Source organism: Mesoplodon densirostris, chromosome 1 (genome assembly GCF_025265405.1).
Source record: "Mesoplodon densirostris isolate mMesDen1 chromosome 1, mMesDen1 primary haplotype, whole genome shotgun sequence".
Classification (NCBI taxonomy): domain Eukaryota; kingdom Metazoa; phylum Chordata; class Mammalia; order Artiodactyla; family Ziphiidae; genus Mesoplodon; species Mesoplodon densirostris.
The window spans coordinates 196,369,030-196,389,540 of NC_082661.1; the positions used below are offsets into that span (position 1 = coordinate 196,369,030).

General features: G+C 39.8%; 2 protein-coding genes and 1 non-coding gene across 3 annotated transcripts in view; all 3 read right to left on the reverse strand.

Annotated features, from left to right (window-relative positions):
* The window catches only part of TMEM150C (transmembrane protein 150C), a 98,483-nt gene that overhangs the window by 19,822 nt on the left and 58,150 nt on the right, over positions 1-20,511 (reverse strand). The window lies entirely within an intron of this gene.
* LOC132501215 (U4 spliceosomal RNA) lies at positions 379-519 on the reverse strand. The gene has a single exon (XR_009534193.1). It is a non-coding gene; the product is annotated as a U4 spliceosomal RNA (small nuclear RNA).
* Positions 5,460-7,889, reverse strand: LOC132486308 (anaphase-promoting complex subunit 7-like). The gene is given in 3 exon segments (XM_060093300.1): positions 5,460-6,194; positions 6,343-7,747; positions 7,749-7,889. Coding segments are annotated over 3 exon segments (1,749 nt in total). The 5' UTR covers positions 7,875-7,889; the 3' UTR covers positions 5,460-5,976.

Here is a 20,511-nt window from a genome sequence, read left to right on the forward strand (position 1 = left end):
TATTTAGGCTGCATTGGGTCTCCGCTGCTGCGTGCGGGCTTTCTCTATTTGTGGCGAGCGGGGGCTTCTCTTGTTGCGGAGCACAGGCTCTAGGCGTGTGGGCTTTAATAGTTGCTGCGTGTGGGCTCAGTAGTTGTGGCTTGTGGGCTCTAGAGAGCAGGCTCAGTAGTTGTGGTGCATGGGCCTCCTTTCTCCATGGCATGTGGGATCTTCCTGGACCAGGGATCGAACCCGTGTCCCCTGCATTGGCAAGCGGATTCTTAACCACTGCGCCACCAGGGAAGTCCTGGAACATAAGTTTTTATTTCTCTGGAATAAACACCCAAGATTGAAATTGCTGGGTCATTTGCTAATACATGTTTAGTTTTCTTCTTTGAGTCTCCATAGAGACTGTCAAAAATTGCCATTGCAGACTATATTTCCAGTCGTTATGGTGCAGTATTTGGAAAAGTTTTCAGTTAGCAATAATCACGTCTTGGATAAACCTCATTGGCTACAATACTGCCACTGCACAAAGCTAATACATGTTTAGTTTTTAAAGACTTGGTCAAACTGTTTCCAGAGCAGCTGTACCATTTTGTTTTCCTACCAACAATGTATGATTGATGCGGTTTCTTCACATCATTATCACTATTGATGATATCACTATTTGGTGTTATCATTAAATAATCGGTGTTAATTGGTGCTATCACAATTTTTTTATCACAATTTTTTATGTTAGCCATGATAGTCATATAGTGATATCTCATTGTGGTTTTAATTTGCATTTCCCTGGTGGGTAGTGATATTAAACATCTTTTCCTGTGCTTATTTGCCATCTGTATGCTCTCTTCAGTGAAATGTCTATTCTCGTCTTTTACCCATTTTCAACTTGGATTTCTTTCTTTTTCTTTTTACAGTTGAGAATAAAAAAACAGTTTGAGATTTCTTCATATATTCTAGATACTAGTCTGTTTTTGGACATGTAGTTTGCAGATTATTTTCTTCAAGTCTGTAGCACCTCTATCCTCTTATACAGGGTCTTTTTAAAAATTATTTTTGTGTATGTGTGATAAAATATATATAATGTAAAATTTTTACCATTTTAACCATTGTAAGTGTACAATTCAGTGGCATTAAGTACCTTCATATTGTTGTGCAACCATCACCACTATTCATCTCCAGAACCTTTTCATCTTCTCAAACTGAAACTCTATACCCGTTAAACAATAACTCTATTCCCTCCTCCCCCAGCCCCAGGTATCCACCATTCTACTCTCTATTTCTATGGTTTTGACTACTCTAGCTACCTCATGTAAGTGGAATCATACACTATTTGTCTTTCTGTGGCTGGCTTATTTCATTTATTATAAAGTTCTTGAGGTTCAACCATGATGTAGCATGTATCAGAACTTCATTTCTTTTCCTTTTTTTAAGATTAATTTATTATTTATTTATTTATTTAATTTATTTTTGGCTCTGTTGGGTCTTAGCTGCGGCATGCAGGGTATTTGTTGAGGCATGCGGGATCTTTCTTTGCAGCGCACGGGCTTCTCTCTAGTTGTGGCCTGCAGGTTTTCTCTTCTGTAGTTGAGGTGCACAAGCTCAGTAGTTGTGGTGTGCGGGCTTAGTTGTACCACAGCATGTGGGATCTTAGTTCCCTGACCAGGGATCAAACTCGTGTCCCCTGCATTGGAAGGCAGATTCTTTATCAGTGGACCACCAGGGAAGTCCCAGAACTTCATTTCTTTTTTTTTTAAATTAATTAATTTTATTTATTTATTTTTGGCTGCTTTGGTTCTTTGTTGCTGTGTGCGTCTTTCTCTAGTTGTGGCGAGCGCGGGCTACTCTTCATTGCGGTGCGCGGGCCTCTCACTGCGGTGGCTTCTCTTGTTGTGGAGCCTGTGTTCTAGGCACGTGGGCTTCAGTAGTTGTGGCACGCGGGCTCAGTAGTTGTGGCTCACGGGCTCTAGAGCACAGGCTCAGTAATTGTGACGCATGGGCTTAGTTGCTCCACGGCATGTGGGATCTTCCCGGGCCAGGGCTCAAACCTGTGTCCCCTGCACTGGCAGACAGATTCTTAACCACTGTGCCACCAGGGAAGCCCTTCATTTCTTTTTAAGGCTGAATAATATACCACTGTATGTATGTGCCATATTTTATTTACCCATTCATCTGTAAATGGACACTTGGGTTGTTTCCACCTTTTGGTTATTGTGAATAATGCTGCTATAAACATATATATGACATACACAAATATCTATTCATGTCCCTGCTTTCAGCTCTTTTGGGTATATACCTAGGAATTAAATTGCTGGTACTTGGTGGTCACATGGTAATTTTATGTTTAATTTTTTGAGGAACCCCCATGGTAGCTGCGCCATTTTACATTCCCATCAGTGCTGTACAAGAGTTCCAGTTTCTCCACATCCTCACCAACACTTGTTATTTTCTGGTTTCTTTTTTATTTAAATAGGGATTGTGTCAGATTTTATTTATTTATTTATTTATTTATTTATTTATTTATCTGGCCACATTGTGCAGCTTGCGGAATGTTAGTTCCCTGATCAGGGATTGAACCCAGGCCTTTGGCAGTGAAAGCGTAGGGTCCTAACCACTGGATCACCAGGGAATTCCCTATTTTCTGGTTTCCTGATAGTATCCAGAACTATTTATTTAAAAGGCTTTCTTTCTAAATTTTGATGAGTTCTAACTTACCAATTTTTCCTTTTGTGGATCATGATTTTGATGTCAAGACTAAGAACTCTGCCTAGCCCTTAATATCGAAGATTTCCTCCTGTATTTTTTTTCCTCAAAGATGTATAATTTTACATTTAAATCTGTGATCTGGTTATGTCTTTTTATTTTTTTATTTTTTTATTTTTTTTTTTTTCGGTATGCGGGCCTCTCACTGTTGTGGCCTCCCCCGTTGCGGAGCACAGGCTCCGGACGCGCAGGCTCAGCGGCCATGGCTCACGGGCCAAGCCGCTCCGCGGCATATGGGATCCTCCCAGACCGGGTCACGAACCCGTAACCCCTGCATCGGCAGGCGGACTCTCAACCACTTGCGCCACCAGGGAGGCCCTGGTTATGTCTTTTTAAACAATAGATTTCTATTGTCTTATTCAATTGGATTAGACCCTAGACCATTTATAAATCACTTTAACAAGGATCAGGAAATAGGTGATGACTAAGTCAGTCTTCTGACTTAGTAATAAGTAGTAAAGAAGATTCTTATAATGAAGAACATATATTTAAGCCATAATACAACCTACCATGCCAGGTTCTTTTGTCAACTGATGAGTATGAGGTTAAGAACAGAACAGTGAGGTTTATGTGTGTAGATGGGGGAAGTTCCCTTACTTACTTCACCTCCCTACCCACCTCTGAGTTATCATGGAGACCAGAAAATCAAAGTAAAACGCTCTTTCAGGACCAGCTTCTGGTTTTGTTAACCTACCAATACCCCATCTGACATATCTTGATGCTTTTATTTCCTTCTCCCTCCCTGGTGGGACTGTGTTAACCAAAGAAGGGGACACTGTTACATATATTTTTCTTGTCCAAAATAATCTATCTGTCTTTCCTTAGCACATACCCAGCTGATAATGTAACCAAAGAATCTGCAATAGAAAAAACACTGATATGTTCTCTATTTTCTGTGCTGGAGGAGGATTTCTGGAGATGCCAGGAGATGAATGTTTGATTTGGTTTGGTTCATAAGGTGTTCTGGCTTGACAAGTTCAGATGTTTGACTGGAAGTACTTCTAAAAAAAAAAATGAATAGATCTATTCAATCAACTCTCTTCATTGCCTCAATGTTATTTAAGAATTAAAAGTTAAAACTGAGAGGTGGTTCTCTTTCTCCCATCCTTCCAGACACCATTATAATAAACTGGCCCAATGCTTCCTATCACAGTAGAAAGTGTCACACAAACTTTACTTATGTTTCTAAGCAAGGACAAGTTCCACTCTTTCCCTGAGCTGCATCAACATGGTACCTACCAGCTATGAGGATACATTTTTCCTTGCCTTTTTAAAGAAAGAGGGGAAGCAGGAAGGACTCCTCCATATTCTTAATATAGTTTTATCTGTTCATTCTGAATTATACTTTTTAAAATTTTCGTGTAATATTTACTCTATTGATATTAATCTTCCAATAATACCTCATAGGAAAAAACTTAGGATAATTGCTTCCATGTCCCAAATGGTAAACTATATCTGGAACAAGGTCACCTAATGCGTTTCTGACAAAAGGAGGAAAAGAGCCAGAATTGCATAAACCTTCTCGAAAGGGTTCTGGCATTTAGACTCAGTTTGGAAGACTCCCCTCCAAATGGTGTCATTTACCCAAATGATTTGCAAAGCTGTTATCCAGATGGTCAAATCCTCCTCGAATGCCAGTACTGCTAATCCCCTGTACATTCCTCTTGCATGTTCTTTTCTTCCAATAAATAGCATTCTCAAAGTTTGAGCGATCTTCAGCCTCTTTCATGGAATCTGTGGTAGGAGTGGGACTGCACAGTGGGGACTGCTGAGCACTCAGAGTCCAAGGCTGAAAATCTCAATCTGCTCCCTGCTTCCCTGAGCGCTCCTTCTTCCTCAGAGAGAAAAATGAACTGTCAAATGTCTGCAGTGGCTCTGCTGTCGACACTTTTGTTCCTCTGTAAGTCTAGCTTTAATGCTCAAGAGAACACTTGGTCATTTGAAAATTTACAATCTCATGGAAAGAAACAAAGTGTTACTTAAGCCCACATTTGCTCAGCACCCAAGACTCCAACTACATGAACGTGATTTGAAAAACGTGATTTGACTCCAACTATATGAACGGGTCTTGATAAAGTTGAGGTCATATATTCATAATTTTATCACCAAATTCCAAACAGATGATTCTTATAGTATAATCTAATGAAGCTACTCAAGTCAAAGAATATAGCATACTGTTACCAATAATAATCCTTGAAGACAAACTTTCCATTCTTTCAGGTGGTGGTAAAACTCCTCCAAGCAACAAATGGAAAAAGAAAGCCCATTGGATCATCTTGATTTACAGATTTTAAAATTTTATTAATAAAAAACTACTTATGACAGTGAAATGTCTCAAAAGTTAAGATAATATCTTTTGGTGCTGGAAACAATTTGCTTGTTATGAACTGGAAGGATTTTGTATAACCTAGGGTAGTGGTGAGAGGCAGCTAGAGTTCACGGACTCAGGAGCCAGCTTACCAGGGCTTGGAATCCTAGCTCTGCCACTTATTATAGTGGTTGTGTGATCTCGGTTGTTCAGTCCTCTCTGTGCCTCAGTTTCTTTTCTTTTTTTTTTTTTTTTTTACTGTACAAAAAACAGTTTTATTAATTACCTCAACTGCGCCTCTGTTCATGCTCTAGGTCACACTTGTTTCTCAGATTCGGCCCAGGCTCATAGGTAAGTTACCAGATTAGCAAATAGGAAAACTGTTCTGCAAAACAGCAACTGTCAGCTTAAGGCATTACTAACATTGCAGAAGGAAGCAAGGTTACTAGGGAAGTTTGGACAACCCAGGATAATGATTTCTGGGACAGGAAACCCTCTCTGAAAGGGCCAGTCCACGCTGCTGCTGGGAGATGACACTCTTGCTCTGGGGAACAGGTCGCTCCTTTAAACCCATCCGCAACATCACAGACAAAACACTGTCTATTCCTCGAGCTTTCAGATTTAGAAGTTGGTTCTATAAAAAGCACTCTGTCCCAGAAGCCCCGACACGTCCACGGGCCTCTGAGCGCTCACTCGGTCCTCCCTGACTGGAGCAGAGGAGGATGGAGATATATGGAAGGTTGGTCGGGCTCAGGTTTTAAAAATGAAGTCACTACTAGAAATAGGGAGCAAGGGGCAGAGACCCTGCTGCAATCACATGCTGAATCATTGTCCTCCCAGAGAGCGGGCTCCTACGGGTTCCTTCAGTCCATGGAAGTGCTCAGAGCGGGGCAGGCCAGTGTGGCCACGGAGCTGTGCCTGCCTCACTGCATGCCGAACCACTGCTCCTGGTCAGCCCACTGGGCCGCCTCACTGTCGCTGCCCTCCAGGTCCCCTTCTTCCCCACTCCCTTCCATGTCGTCCACATCCTCCTCCTGAGTGGCATCCGTGGGACTCTCCTCCTTCTCCATCTTCTGCATCCCCTCTAGAGACTTCTGGTCATTGGGGTCCAAACTAGGGGACAACAAAACAAAGGAGAGGCCTGAATCTCTGCCTTGCTTCTTGCTGGCTGATGCGTCATCTCTCCCTGGCACAGCAGTGAAATGACCACCCAGTCACAGAGAAACTGCTAATGCCTGGCCTCTCCAAACAACTCCAGTTCCATAGGGAGGATCGAGGGAGTCCACCACTTAGTGCTATACTATACTGGTCCATTGCTTCCTGATACTCATTGACAGCTACAAGGAAATCTCCTAGGATCCGATGCAGGACACAGTCACTCTGATTAGCTAGTGCGTTCCGCAGCAAAGCAATTCCATCTTCATATTTCTGTTCTCTGCTAAGCAGTTCCGCTTTTTTCACCACAGCCTTAATGTAGTCCGGCCTTTGAGTCAGGGCTTTATCTAATAAAGTTTTGGCTTTCTCCTGTGTCACTGGGTCTTCAAGACAAACGGTGGCTAAAAGGGTAAGGGTCTGTGCATTTGCTCCTAGAGTTTTGTAAACATTGTTAGCCATTACCATTGCTTCACGAATACTGTTGGAGGCTAAGTAACATTCGATGAGACCTTCATAACAATCTAAGCGACAAGGTGCAAGACGTATAGCCTCCCGAAAGTGGATTATTGCTTCTTGGACTCTGCCCATGTTTCTAAGTGCTGCTCCCTTAAGTAGCAAAGCTTGAACACTATTACTGTTCAGCTGAATGGCCTTGGCTCCTAAATAGAGGGCTCGGGAGTAGCGTTTGCTATAGAAGCTATGACACCCAGAGACCACCCAGGGTTCTGCATGTTGATCAGAAATATTGAAAAGGCGGCAGCCAAGGTTCTCCACATCTTCCAGCCGCCCTTCTCATGCCAGGAGGTAGCCATATACATCCATTCCTTTTATCAGATAAGGATCCAACATCTGTGCCTGTTCAAACTTGAGGACAGAATTTTTATTGTCTCCAGCTCTGAAGTACAGATCTGCTAAGCTTCCCAGTAGGTCCACGTTATCTCTCAATAAGGACTTTTTCTCTAGTGAACAGATGGTATTGATTGCTCTCGAGTTGTCACCAATGTGCACAAAAGCATACGCTTTGATCCACACAGAAAGCCAATCTAAGTTAGGCAAGGTCTGGATCACATTCATCGTCATTGATGCCACCTCTGCACCTTTTACAGAAAGGGACAGCAAACCTAGAATGGCATCAAGGGCTAATGGGCACTGCCTCAGCACTTCCTTATAGCTGGTGACTGAAGGTCGCTCCTGACCAGCCTTCTTGTACAGGTTTGCCAGCATCATGTTTATTTTGGGAGTTCTTTGTCTTGAAGGGATCCCATCGAGAATAGCAATGGCATCTTTATCTTGTTTTAGCATTGTATAACATTCAGCCATTTTGTACTTCACTTCAATTTCAGATGGAAGACACTGACTTTGTGGAGTGGATGCAGAATTTCCAGTTGAAGGTCTCACTTTTGAAGTTTTACTTAAGGCTTTCTTCTGCTGTAAAGCCATAGTATACTTACTCACAGCATTCCGATATTCCTTATCGTGGAAGAGAGAATCTGCATGATACACCAAAAGCTGGTACTTCTGAGATGGGGAGAATAACTCACTAGAAAACAAAGAAAGTATACCCCGGGTTGTTATTACTCATTGTAAGTAACAAGCTGCTGAGGAGCCGCACGTTGGAGTGCAGCCCCGCTGCCGCCATGTCTCGCAAGTGGTCTATCACATTCATTCTGCCAAGCAAGGCAGCCGCGGAACCAGCTCGAAGCGCAGGTTTCTGTGCCTCAGTTTCTTCATCAGTAAAGTGGGAACAATAACAGTACCTACTCATCGGGTTTTTATGAGGGTTGAAAATACATTTAAGGCTCTGATAACAGTGCCTAACATTTGATGGCTTTTCAATAACTCTTAACTATATGCCACTGCAAGTGATCTTCGGGGTCTTCAGTTATCTTTCTTAAAATTTTGTAATTTATCAGGAAATAAGCTCTCTACCAAAGCAATTTTTCATTCTGCTCCCAGAGCCAGCTGGATTGGAGCAGGAAAGATTAATGAGTCAACCACTAATGACCAGGATTGTTGCAGTGTCTATGGACCAAGAGCATCCTTGATTTTTTTTTAACCTTCTGGGAATCTTGAGTTATTTTCCACGTGTATCATAGACAAATGTGGAGAGCGTGCGTTATTTTGTAATTCATTTACAATTATAGAGGGTAAAGACAAGGACTATTTGTTTTGTTTTGTTTCATCCCTAAAATGTTTACAGGGTCTCAGATGTAAGTCAGCATAGAGATCTGCAATACAGCAAACTCAATATGCTGATGGTTAAAATTTTGCTTTCAAAATCCTAAGTTTGGGAAAGCATGATAGCTTGAGTGACTTGGTGTCATATAAAATATATGACTTCCTTTAATCATACAGAAACAATACTATTCAAGCTATGAGGTCAATTTTGAGCCAAAATAATTTCCACGAGCACTGGAAAGAAACAATATATTAATTAATAATGGAATTCTTTAAAATATTACCATCTCCAAAGGAATATGATAGTTTCTATGTAGAATAAATGGTGACTGGTTTTTCTTCAATGGGCTCTTGATTTCTAAAATCAATCGCTTTCATTCAGTTGACAAATGACTTATAGGGATCCATTCACGCTAGTGGCCCAAATGATTCGTTTTCTCAGAAATAGATGGAACATACTGTCCTCACACCATTCATGGAATAATCCCAGAAGGAAGTCCCTTCTTCCAGTATTTCAATTCAATAATAACCTCTTAGAATTTCTATGCCAAGATCCTCCTCAGAGTCCATTTATATCTTCAATAATAAAAATATTACCCACATATGGCAGATATAATTGCCAACTCAACAATCATTTATCCTCTTTTTCTTAGCTAACAGAATCTAGTTTTAACCAGAACAGCAATGTGTTCAGCCCAAGAGTATAAGTCATGGCCAGTATAAGCCAATCATAGCTATCTCATTTTCCTTAAACAAATATCTTTCCAGACTCCCTTGCACCTGGCCAATGAGATGAAATGGAAAGCCTCTTTTCTGCCCACTCTTCTCCTTTCCCCCTTGGGATGCTGTTGTGAAAGTATGATACCTAGTGCTATGGCAGCCATCATGTAACCATGAGACAACAAACACAAGGACCCAAAGCCAAAACACTAAGGATGGCAAAGCAGCAGATGGAAAGAACTGACTCCTTGATAATATCATTCATTAGACACTGTACTAAATTCCCGATATCACCAGCTCCCAAACTTCTTGTAATGTGAACCAATTAAGTCTTCATTGCTTTATTACTGTAGGTTGGTATAGCATCAAAATCCACTCTCCCTTCTTCCATTATAACTGGCCAAGTGGCTGCTCAACTACACTATAATTAGCAGCCTCCCTTTCAAGTGAGTGTGGCCCTGTGTGTAAGTTCTGTCCAATGGAATGTAAGTGAAGGCTCTTACAATAAAAATACTGTATTATATAGGAAAAGATATCTATTTTCTAGAGATGCACACTGAAGTATTTGGGGATTAATTGTCATAGTGTCTAAAATTCACCTTTAAAAACTTCATCCATGGGGTGATGAAAGAATTTTAGAAATAGAGTGGTGGTGGTTCTAAAACATTGTCAATCTAATCAATGCCACTGAATTGTATACTTAAAAATGGTTAAAATGGTACATTTTACGTTATATATATTTTACCATGATAGAAAAATAATTTAAAAAACCTACATCATCAAAAAAAGATGTACCACATCACAATGATTAGGATGTCTATTATCAAAATCAAAACCAAAACCAAAAAACCCCAGAAAATAACAAATGTTGGTGAGGATGAAGAGAAACTGGAACCTTTGTGTAGTATTGGCAGGAATGTAAAATAGGGCAGCTGCTATGGAAAACAGTGTGGTATTTCCTCAAAAAATTAAACAGAATTACCATACGGGCCAGTAACACATTTCTGGATACACACCCATAAGGACTGAAAGCAGAGACTCAGAGATATTTGCACACCCATGTTCACAGCAGCATTTTTCAAGGTAGCTAAAAGGTGGAAGCAACCAGTGTCCATCAATGGATGGTTAAACAAAATGTGGTGTAAACATACAATGGAGTATTATTCAGCCTAAGGAGGAAGGAAATTCTGACATACTATACAACATGGACATTTTGAGGACATAATGCTAGGTGAAATAAGCCAGTCACAGAAGGACAAATACTGTGTGATTCTACTTATATGAGGTACCACTTATATGAGAGAGATTCCCCTTATATGAAAGTAATCAACTTTATTGAGTTGGAAAGTAGCATGGTGGTTGTTAGGGGCTGGGGGAAAAAGGGGATAGGGAGTTAGTGTTTAATAGCTACTGAGTTTGCAAGATGAGAAGAGTTCTGGAGATGGATGAAGGTGATGGTTGCAAAACAATGTGAATGTACTTAATGCCAATAAATTATACACTTAAAATGGTAACTTTTATATGATATTTTACCACAATTAAAAAAAAAAAAGAACAGACACAAGAAAAATGTCACAGAAGATTTAAACAGACATTTCTCCAAAGAAGACATACAGGCCAAAAGGCACATGAAAAGATACTTAAAAATCTAGAGGAACTAAAGAACAAACAAACAGAGATGAACAACACAATAACTGAAATGAAAAATACACTAGAAGGGATCAATAACAGAATAACTGAAGCAGAAGAATGAATAAGTGAGCTCAAAGACAAAATGGTGGAAATAACTGCCAAGGAACAGGATAAAGAAAAAAGAATGAAAAGAATTGAAGAAAATCTCAGAGACTTCTGGGATAACACTAAACGCACCAACATTCAAATTATAGGGGTCCCAGAAGAAGAAGAGAAAAAGAAAGGGTCTGAGAAAACATTTGAAGAGATTATAGTTGAAAACTTTCCTAACATGGGAAAGGAAATAGTCACCCAAGTCCAGGAGGCATAGAGAGTCCCAAAGAGGATAAACCCTAGGAAAAAAACACCAAGACACATATTAATCAAACTAACAAAAATTAAATTCAAAGAAAAAATATTAAAAGCAGCAAGGGAAAAACCAAAAAGAACATACAAAGGAATCCCCATAAGGTTATCAGCTGATTTTTCAGCAGAAACTCTGCAGGCCAGAAGGGAGTGGCAGGATATACTTAAAGTGATGAAAGAGAAAAATCTACAGCCAAGATTACTCTACCCAGCAAGGATCTCATTCAGATCTGATGGAGAAGTCAAAAGCTTTTCAGACAAACAAAAGCTAAGAGAAATTCAGCACCACCAAACCAGCTTTACAACAAAGCTAAAGAAAGTTCTCTAGGTGGGAAACACAAGAGAAGAAAAAAGACCCACAAAAACAAACCCAAAATAATTAAGAAAATGGTAATAGGAACATATATACAATAATAACCTTGAATGTAAATGGATTAAATACCCCAAACAAAAGACACAGACTGGCTGAATGGATACAAAAACAAGACCCATATATATGCTACCTACAAGAGACCCACTTCAGACCTAGGGACACTTACAGACTGAAAGTGAAGGGATGGAAAAAGATATTCCATGCAAATGGAAATCAAAAGAAAGCTGGAGTAGCAAGACTCGTATCAGATAAAACAGACTTTAAAATAAAGACTGTTATAAGAGACAAAGAAGGACACTACATAATGATCAAAGGATCAATCCAAGAAGAAGATATAATAATTATAAATGTTTATGCACCCAACACAGGTGCATAATACATAAGGCAAATGCTAACAACCATGAAAGGAGAAATCAACAGTAACACAATAATAGTAGGGGACTTTAACAACCCACTTACACCAATGGACAGATCATCCAAAAGAAAATAAATAAGGAAACACAAGCTTTAAATGACACAGTAGACCAGATAGATCTAATTGATATTTATAGAACATTCCACCCAAAAGTGGCAGAATACACTTTCTTCTCAAGTGCACATGGAACATTCTCCAGGATAGATCACATCTTGGGTCACAAATCAAGCCTCAGAAAAATTAAGAAAATTGAAATTGTATCAAGCATCTTTTCTGACCACAACGCTATGAGACTGGAAATCAATCACAGGAAAAAAACTGTAAAAAACACAAATACATGGATGCTAAACAGTGCATTACTAAATAACCAAGAGATCACTGAAGAAATCAAAGAAATAAAAAAATACATTGAAACAAATGACAATGAAAACACAATGACCCAAAACCTATGGGATGCAGCAAAAGCAGTTCCAAGAGGGAAGTTTATAGCAATACAATCTCACCTCAAGAAACAAGAAGAATCTCAAACAATCTAACCCTACACTTAAAACAACTAGAGAAAGAAGAACAAAGAAAACCCAAAGTCAGTAGAAGGAAAGAAATCATAAAGATCAGAGCAGAAGTAAATGAAATAGAAATGAAGAAAACAGTTGCAAAGATCAATAAAACTAAAAGCTGGTTCTTTGAGAAGATAAACAAAATTGATAAACACTTAGCCAGACTCATCAAGAAAAAAAGGGAGAGGACGCAAATCAAAAAAATTAGAGGGCCTCCCTGGTGGCGCAGTGGTTAAGAGTCCGCCTGCCGATGCAGGGGATACGGGTTCGTGCCCTGGTCTGGGAGGATCCCATATGCCGCGGAGCGGCTGGGCCCGTGAGCCATGGCCGCTGGGCCTGCGCATCCGGAGCCTGTGCTCCGCAACGGGAGAGGCCACAGCAGTGAGAGGCCCGCATACCGCAAAAAAGAAAAAAAAAAAAATTAGAAATGAAAAAGGAGAAATAACAACTGACACAGCAGAAATACAAAGGATTGTAAGAGACTACTACAAATAACTATATGCCAATAAAATGGACAACCAGGAAGAAATGGATAAAATCTTGGAAAGGTACAATTTTCCAAGACTGAACCAGGAAGAATTAGAAAATATAAACAGACTTATCACAAGTAATGAAATTGAAACCGTGATTAAAAATCTCCCAACAAAGAAAAGCACAGGACAAGATGGCTTCACAGGCAAACTCTATCAAACATTTAGAGAAGAGCTAACACCAATCCTTCTCAAACTCTTCCAAAAAATTGCAGAGGGAGAAACACTTGCAAATTCATTCTGTGAAGCCACCATCACCCTGATACCAAAACGAGAAAAAGATATCACAAAAAAAGAAAATCATAGACCAATATCACTGATGAACATAGATGCCAAAATCCTGAACAAAATACTAGCAAACAGAATCCAACAGCACATTAAAAGGATCGTACACCATGATCAAGTGGGATTTATCCTAGGGATGCAAGGATTCTTCAATATATGCAAATCAATCAATGTGATACACCACATTAACAAATTAAGTAATAAAAACCATATGATCATCTCAACAGATGCAGAAAAAGCTTTTGACAAAATGCAACACCCATTTATGATAAAAACTCTCCAGAAAATGGGCATAGAGGGAACCTACCTCAACATAATAAAGGCCATACATGACAAAACCACAGCACGTATCATACATAATGGTGAAAATCTGAAAGCATTTCCACCAAGATTGGGAACAAGACAAGGATGTCCATTCTCACCACTCTTATTCAACATAGTTTTGGAAGTCCTAGCCACAGCAATCAGAGAAGAAAAAGAAATAAAAGGAATACAAATTGGAAAAGAAGAAGTAAAACTGTCACTGTTTGCCAATGACATGATACTATACATAGTATAGAAAATACTAAAGATGTCACCAGAAAACTACTAGAACTAATCAATGAATTTGGTAAGGTTTCAGGATACAAAATTAATGCACAGAAATCTCTGGCATTCCTATACAGCAACAATGAAAAATCAGAAAGAGAAATTAAGGAAACACTCCCATTTACCACAGCAACAAAAAGAATAAAATACCTTGGAATAAACCTGCTTAAGGAGGCAAAAGACTTGTACTCAGAAAACTATAAAACACTGATGAAAGAAATCAAAGATGACACATGCAGGTGGAGAAATATACCATGTTCTTGGATTGGAAGAATCAATATTGTGAAAATGACTATACTACCCAAAGCAATCTACAGATTCAGTGCAATCCCTATCAAACTACCAATGGCATTCTTCACAGAATTAGAACAAAACTTTTTACAATTTGTATGGAAACACAAAGGACCCCGAATAGCAAAAGCAATCTTGAGAAAGAAAAATGGAGTTGGAGAAATCAGGCTCCCCAACTTCAAACTATACCACAAAGCTACAGTAATCAAGACAGTATGGTACTGGCACAAAAACAGAAATATAGTCAATGGTACAAGATAGAATGCCCAGAGATAAACCCACGCAAATATGGGAACCTAATTTATGACAAAGGAGGCAAGAACATACAATGGAGAAAAGACAGCCTCTTCAATAAGTGGTGCTGGGAAAACTGGACAGCTACATGTAAAAGAATGAAATTAGAACACTACCTAACACTATACACAAAAATAAACTCCAAATGGAGTAGAGACTTAAATGTATAAGAGACACATTAAAGACACTATACAACTCTTAGAGGAAAACATAGGAAAAACCACTCTTTGACATAAACCACAGCAAGATCTTTTTTTGTTTGTTTGTTTGGTTTTTTTTTTTTTTTGCGGTACGCGGGCCTCTCACTGTTGTGGCCTCTCCCGTTGCGGAGCACAGGCTCCGGACGCGCAGGCTCAGCGGCCATGGCTCACGGGCCCAGCCGCTCCGCGGCATGTGGGATCCTCCCGGACCGGGGCAAGAACCCGTGTCCCCTGCATGGGCAGGTGGACTCTCAACCACTGTGCCACCAGGGAAGCCCAGCAAGATCTTTTTTGACCCACCTCCTAGAGTAATGGAAATAAAAACAAAAATAAACAAATGGGACTTAATTAAACTTAAAAGCTTTTGCACAGCAAAGGAAACCATAAACAAGACAAAAAGACAACCCTCAGAATGTTAGAAAATATTTGCAAATGAAACAACAGACAAAGGATTAATCTCAAATATATAAACAGCTCATGGAGCTCAATATCAAAAAAACAAACAATTCAGTTAAAAAATGGGCAGATGACCTAAATAGACATTTCACCAAGGAAGACATACAGATGGCCAAGAGGCACATGAAAAGATGCTCAACATCACTAATAATTAGAGAAATACAAATCAAAACTACAATGACGTATCACCTCACGCTGGTCAGAATGGCCATTATCAAAATGTCTAGAAACAATAAATGCTGGAAAGGGTGTGGTGAAAAGGGAACCCTCCTGCATTGTTGGTGGGAATGTAAATTGATAAAACCACTATGGAAAACAGTATGGAGGTTCCTTAAAAATCTAAATATAGAACTACTATATGACCCAGCAACCCCACTACTGGGCACATACCCTGAGAAAACTATAATTGAAAAAGAGACATGTACCACAATGTTCATTGCAGCACTATTTACAATAGCCAGGACACAGAAGCAACCTAAATGTCTATCAACAGATGAATGGATAAAAAAGATGTGGCACATACATACAATGGAATATTACTCAGCCATAAAAAGAAATGAAATTGAGTTATTTGTAGTGAGGTGGATCGACCTAGAGACTGTGATACAGAATGAAGTAAGTCAGAAAGAGAAAAACAAATACCGTATGCTAATACATAAATATGGAACCTAAAAAAAAAAAAAAACGGTTCTGAAGAACATAGGGGCAGGACAGGAATAAAGACGCAGATATAGAGAATGGACTTGAGGACACGGGGAGGGGGAAGGGTAAGCTGGGAGGAAGTGAGAGAGTGGCATGGACATATATACACTACCACATGTAAAATAGATAGCTAGTGGGAAGCACCTGCATAGCTCAGGGAGATCAGCTCAGTGCTTTGTGTCCACCTAGAGGGGTGGGATAGGGAGGGTGGGAGGGAGACTCAAGAGGGAGGGGATGTGGGGATATATGTATATGTATAGCTGACTCACTTTGTTATAAAGCAGAAACGAACACACCATTGTAAAGCAATTATACTCCAATAAAGATGTTATAAAAAAATAAAAACAAATACCATATGCTAACGCATGTATATGGAATCTTAAAAAAAAGGTACTGATGAACTAGTTGCAGAGCAGGAATTAAGAGGTAGACATAGAAAATGGACTTGAGGACATGGGGTGGGAGGGAAAGCTGGGGCAAACTGAGAGTAGCATCGACATGTATACACTACTGAATATAAAATAGTTGGCTGGTGGGAAGCAGCAGCATAGCACAGGGAGATCGGCTCAGTGCTTTGCAGTGACCTAGAGGGGTGGGATAGGGAGGATGGGATGGAGGCTCAAGAGGGAGGGGATATGGGGACTCATGTGTTCATATGGCTGATTCATTTTGCTGTGCAACAGAAACTAACACAGTATTGTGAAGCAATTATACTCCAATAAAGATCTATTAAAAATAAAATAAATTTTAAAAAGCACACACACAAAAAGATATTTAACATTGCTAATTATTAGAGAAATGCAAATCAAAACTACAGTGAGGTATCACCTCACTCTGGTCAAAATGGTCATCATTAAGAAGTCTACAAATAATAACTGCTGGAGAGGGTGTGGAGAAAAGTGAACCCTCTTACACTGTTGGTGGGAGTGTAAACTGGTGCAGCCACTATGGAAAACAGTATGGAGGTTCTTTAAAAACTAAAAATAGAGTTACCACATGATCTTGCAATCCCACTCCTGGGCATATATTCAGAGAAAACCATAATTCAGAAAGATACACGCACCCCAATGTTCATTGCAGCAATATTTACAATAGTCAAGATATGAAGCAACCTAAATGTCCATCAACAGAGGAATGGATAAAGAAGATGTGGTATATATATATATATATATATATATATAAAGAAATATTACTCAGCTATAAAAAAGAATGAAATAATGCCATTGCAGCAACATGGAGGGACCTAGAGATTATCATACTAAATGAAGTAAGCCAGACAGAGACAAATATCATATGACTGTTAGCTGTCAACCTAAGTGTCCATCAACAGATGAATGGATAAAGAAGATGTGGTATATATATACAATGGAAAATTAATTCATCCATAAAAAAGAATGAAACAGTGCCATTTGCAGCAACATGAATGGACCTAGTGATTATTATACTAAATGAAGTAAGACAGAGAAAGACAAATACCATATGATATCACTTATATGTGGAGTCTAAATAAATGATATAAATGAACTTATTTACAAAACAGAAAGAGACTCACAGACATAGAAAACAAACTTATGACTACCAAAGGGGAAGGGAGGAGGCATAAATTAGGACTTTGGGATTAACATGTACACACTACTGTATATAAAATAAATAACCTATTGTATAGCTCAGGGAACTATATTCAATATCTTATAATAACCTATGGTGGAAAAGAATCTCTCTATATATCTGAGTCACTTTGCTGTACACCTGAAACTAACACAACATTGTAAATCAACTATATTTCAATAAAAATTTTAAAAGATTGTTAGCTAGCTGTCTATGAAAATCCACTTTCCCCTTCTTCCACTGTGTTAAAAGAATAACTAGGCATCATTTGGCTGCCCAGCCTCCTCTGCATGTGAAGTAGCACTGGGACTGAATTCCTGCCAATGGAATGTGAGTAGAAGAGATGGGTGCCACTTCCTGTCCCGGCACACACGTCTCTCAAACACTCATTTCCTATGGGCTGAGACAATGGTGACCAGAAGAAAGAAGTTACGTTGAGCACGGCCTGTCATGAATCTCTCCTCTCCCGCTGATATGGGACACCCGCCCGGGACTGATACTTGAGAAAACAAACTTCATTTTTAAGCCACACTATTGTTGGGTTTCTTTTTACAGAAGCTGAACCTTTTACCACAGTGAATACATTCAGATACTCTGTTCACCGCAGCCTAAATATCTTATCTGATACCTGCCATCATTTCCCATAAAAATGATGAAGTCACTCTGTCCACGAGCTATTGGAGAAGTACATGGATTCTTAGGTGACAACAATTTAAGAGAATCCTGCCCTGATGAATCAGAGGATACCCAAGCATTCCAAGCGACTAGATGTTTTCTCTAAGTACATGAAATAATTAAGGCCAGGGGACATCTTCCTCACTTAGCAGTGACCAATATTTTACATATAATTTTCAAAAAGGCTTTACAAATACAAAAACATATGTTTTTCTTAAAGAGCTAGTTGTATTTTACAGATCTGGAATCAAATGAATCCTCAGGGCATCCTGGGAGGTATAAAAAAGTTGGGTAATATTATTAATTTTATTTTATAGGTGACAATGAAGTCATTGCTTTTAACATTCTCGATTCACCAGTTCTAAAGAATCTTTTCTAGACTCTTTGCCACATGCAATTATTTCATGTGCCTTCCTATCCCTAAGGCAAAAAACAAACACAAGAAGAAGACTATAAAGCCATCTGACCACAGGCTAACTGGAAATGAAATCCTTGTGCCCGGGAGTCCCTGATGAAGAGCTTTGAAACAGCATCACAACAACCCCTTCTGACCCATAGTCACAGCTCCAAGTGCCAAAACAAACGACGACTCCTCGTGAGGCTGGCGCTGTCTTGCTGGGCTCTGACACCAACTCCACAGGCCTGAAACAAACGTGAAGCAAACAAGAGCAAAAAAGAAATCCCCAAAGGATGGGTAAGTTCAACACATGGGGATCTGAGAAGGAAATTCAGGTAGAATCTTATGGGGCTGAAAAATGCTAGGCTACTACTGCACATGACCATCAAGCCCCATGCACTGAACTTGTATCTCCTCATCCAACAAACTGGCAGCTGCTCAGTGGATGTGATATACCAAAAGTGAGAGTCAGAATGATAATTCTTCCACTCTCCATTACAGTGGGAACACAGAATAGAGCTGGATCCCTGAGCATGTGTCCTGGATCCAGAGTCTGCCACAGAGTTGCTGGGTGATGCTGTGCAAATCGCTGAACCTCTGTAAGCCTCAATTTTCTCATCTATAGAATGGGATCATAATAATACCTACTTCCTAGGGCTGCCATGAGGATTAAGGAAGTTAAAACATGTAAGGCTCTTTGATAAGTATATGGCAAGAGCTCAATAATTGGAAGCTTATTATTATAAATTGCTGTCTTAATATCACTAGTGCCCACCCATTTGTGGTCCAGAAAAAGAAAGTAGAAATGTGCAGATTTATTCTAGCTTAACAGTGACTGCTTAGGAATTCAGTGAGGAACCTGAAAGAGAAAGTAAGGTAGGCTTTTAATGTTCTCTTGGTGAAGCAGGGTATGACCTTGTACAAAAATCCTTCAAACTATCTCCTAGAAATGATGCTGATGACTTCTTTGGAAGGACCAAAAAACAACATGAAATATATGAGACCAGAGGTTGCTTTGGGGAGCTCAGATGGCACTGAAGAAGGTTGTACATCATCCTGCATCTTTCTCAAGGCCAGAGGAACTAATCAGCAACTCAGAACCTGAACTCCCCTGAACACTCAGAACCACTACATCACCAGAATAAAAATCAGTGAAACCAGGGATTTATAAAATGTAGTTTATTGCCTGATGCCTAGTCTTCCACACCCAGCTGGCATTCCACACACTTTGTGAAAGGTGACCTAATGCAGTTTCTCATTTCATACAGTTCCCTTGTACAAAAAACAACCTGGAATAGACCTCATAAATCATCAACCTCTTCTGTCTTCCTCAAATCCTCATTCCCACAGATGATGTCACTGCACGTTAATTTTAAGCACTTAGAAGGCTTCAGGGTATACATAAGGGTGTGCCTGCAGAATTAAGAGCAAAATTAGCAAAATCACCAACAAAGGTAGCTCCACAGTGAACCAATGAAATTAAGCACTTTGAGCAGTAACACATCTGAATGACTTACAAGCATCCTGCTAAGAGACTGGCATGCTCCCCAACTCTCAGGAAGTAGGGACTGGCGTGAAACTGGAACTCTGAACCACTCAGTGTGCCGGGCCCAGCCGTTGTGCCCCTTGGTGGCTCTCCAAAGGCTCGAGTGTCCTTCACCAGACCCAGGATGCTTTGGCCTTGGTCCTGGGTTACTTCTTTAGGTCAATGCTCTCACAATTGCCCCTTTCACAGCTCAGATGCCAGCTCCCTTCTGTGGCCCATCTCTGCTTCCCTGTGAAGATGGATCATACGTGATCATACATGATACCCAGTTCCTGAGAGTGGAAGGGAGGGGCAGGGTGCAGGCAGAGGAATCATCCCCTAGGACACACATGCCGTCTCTCCCAAGTGTCTCTTTTTTGTTTCATTAAAATCAAACACAAATGGAGACCAGACTTGAAAATTCCCTAAGCAAAATCAGTTTAGTTATACAAGCAAAACTTAATTCGGCTTA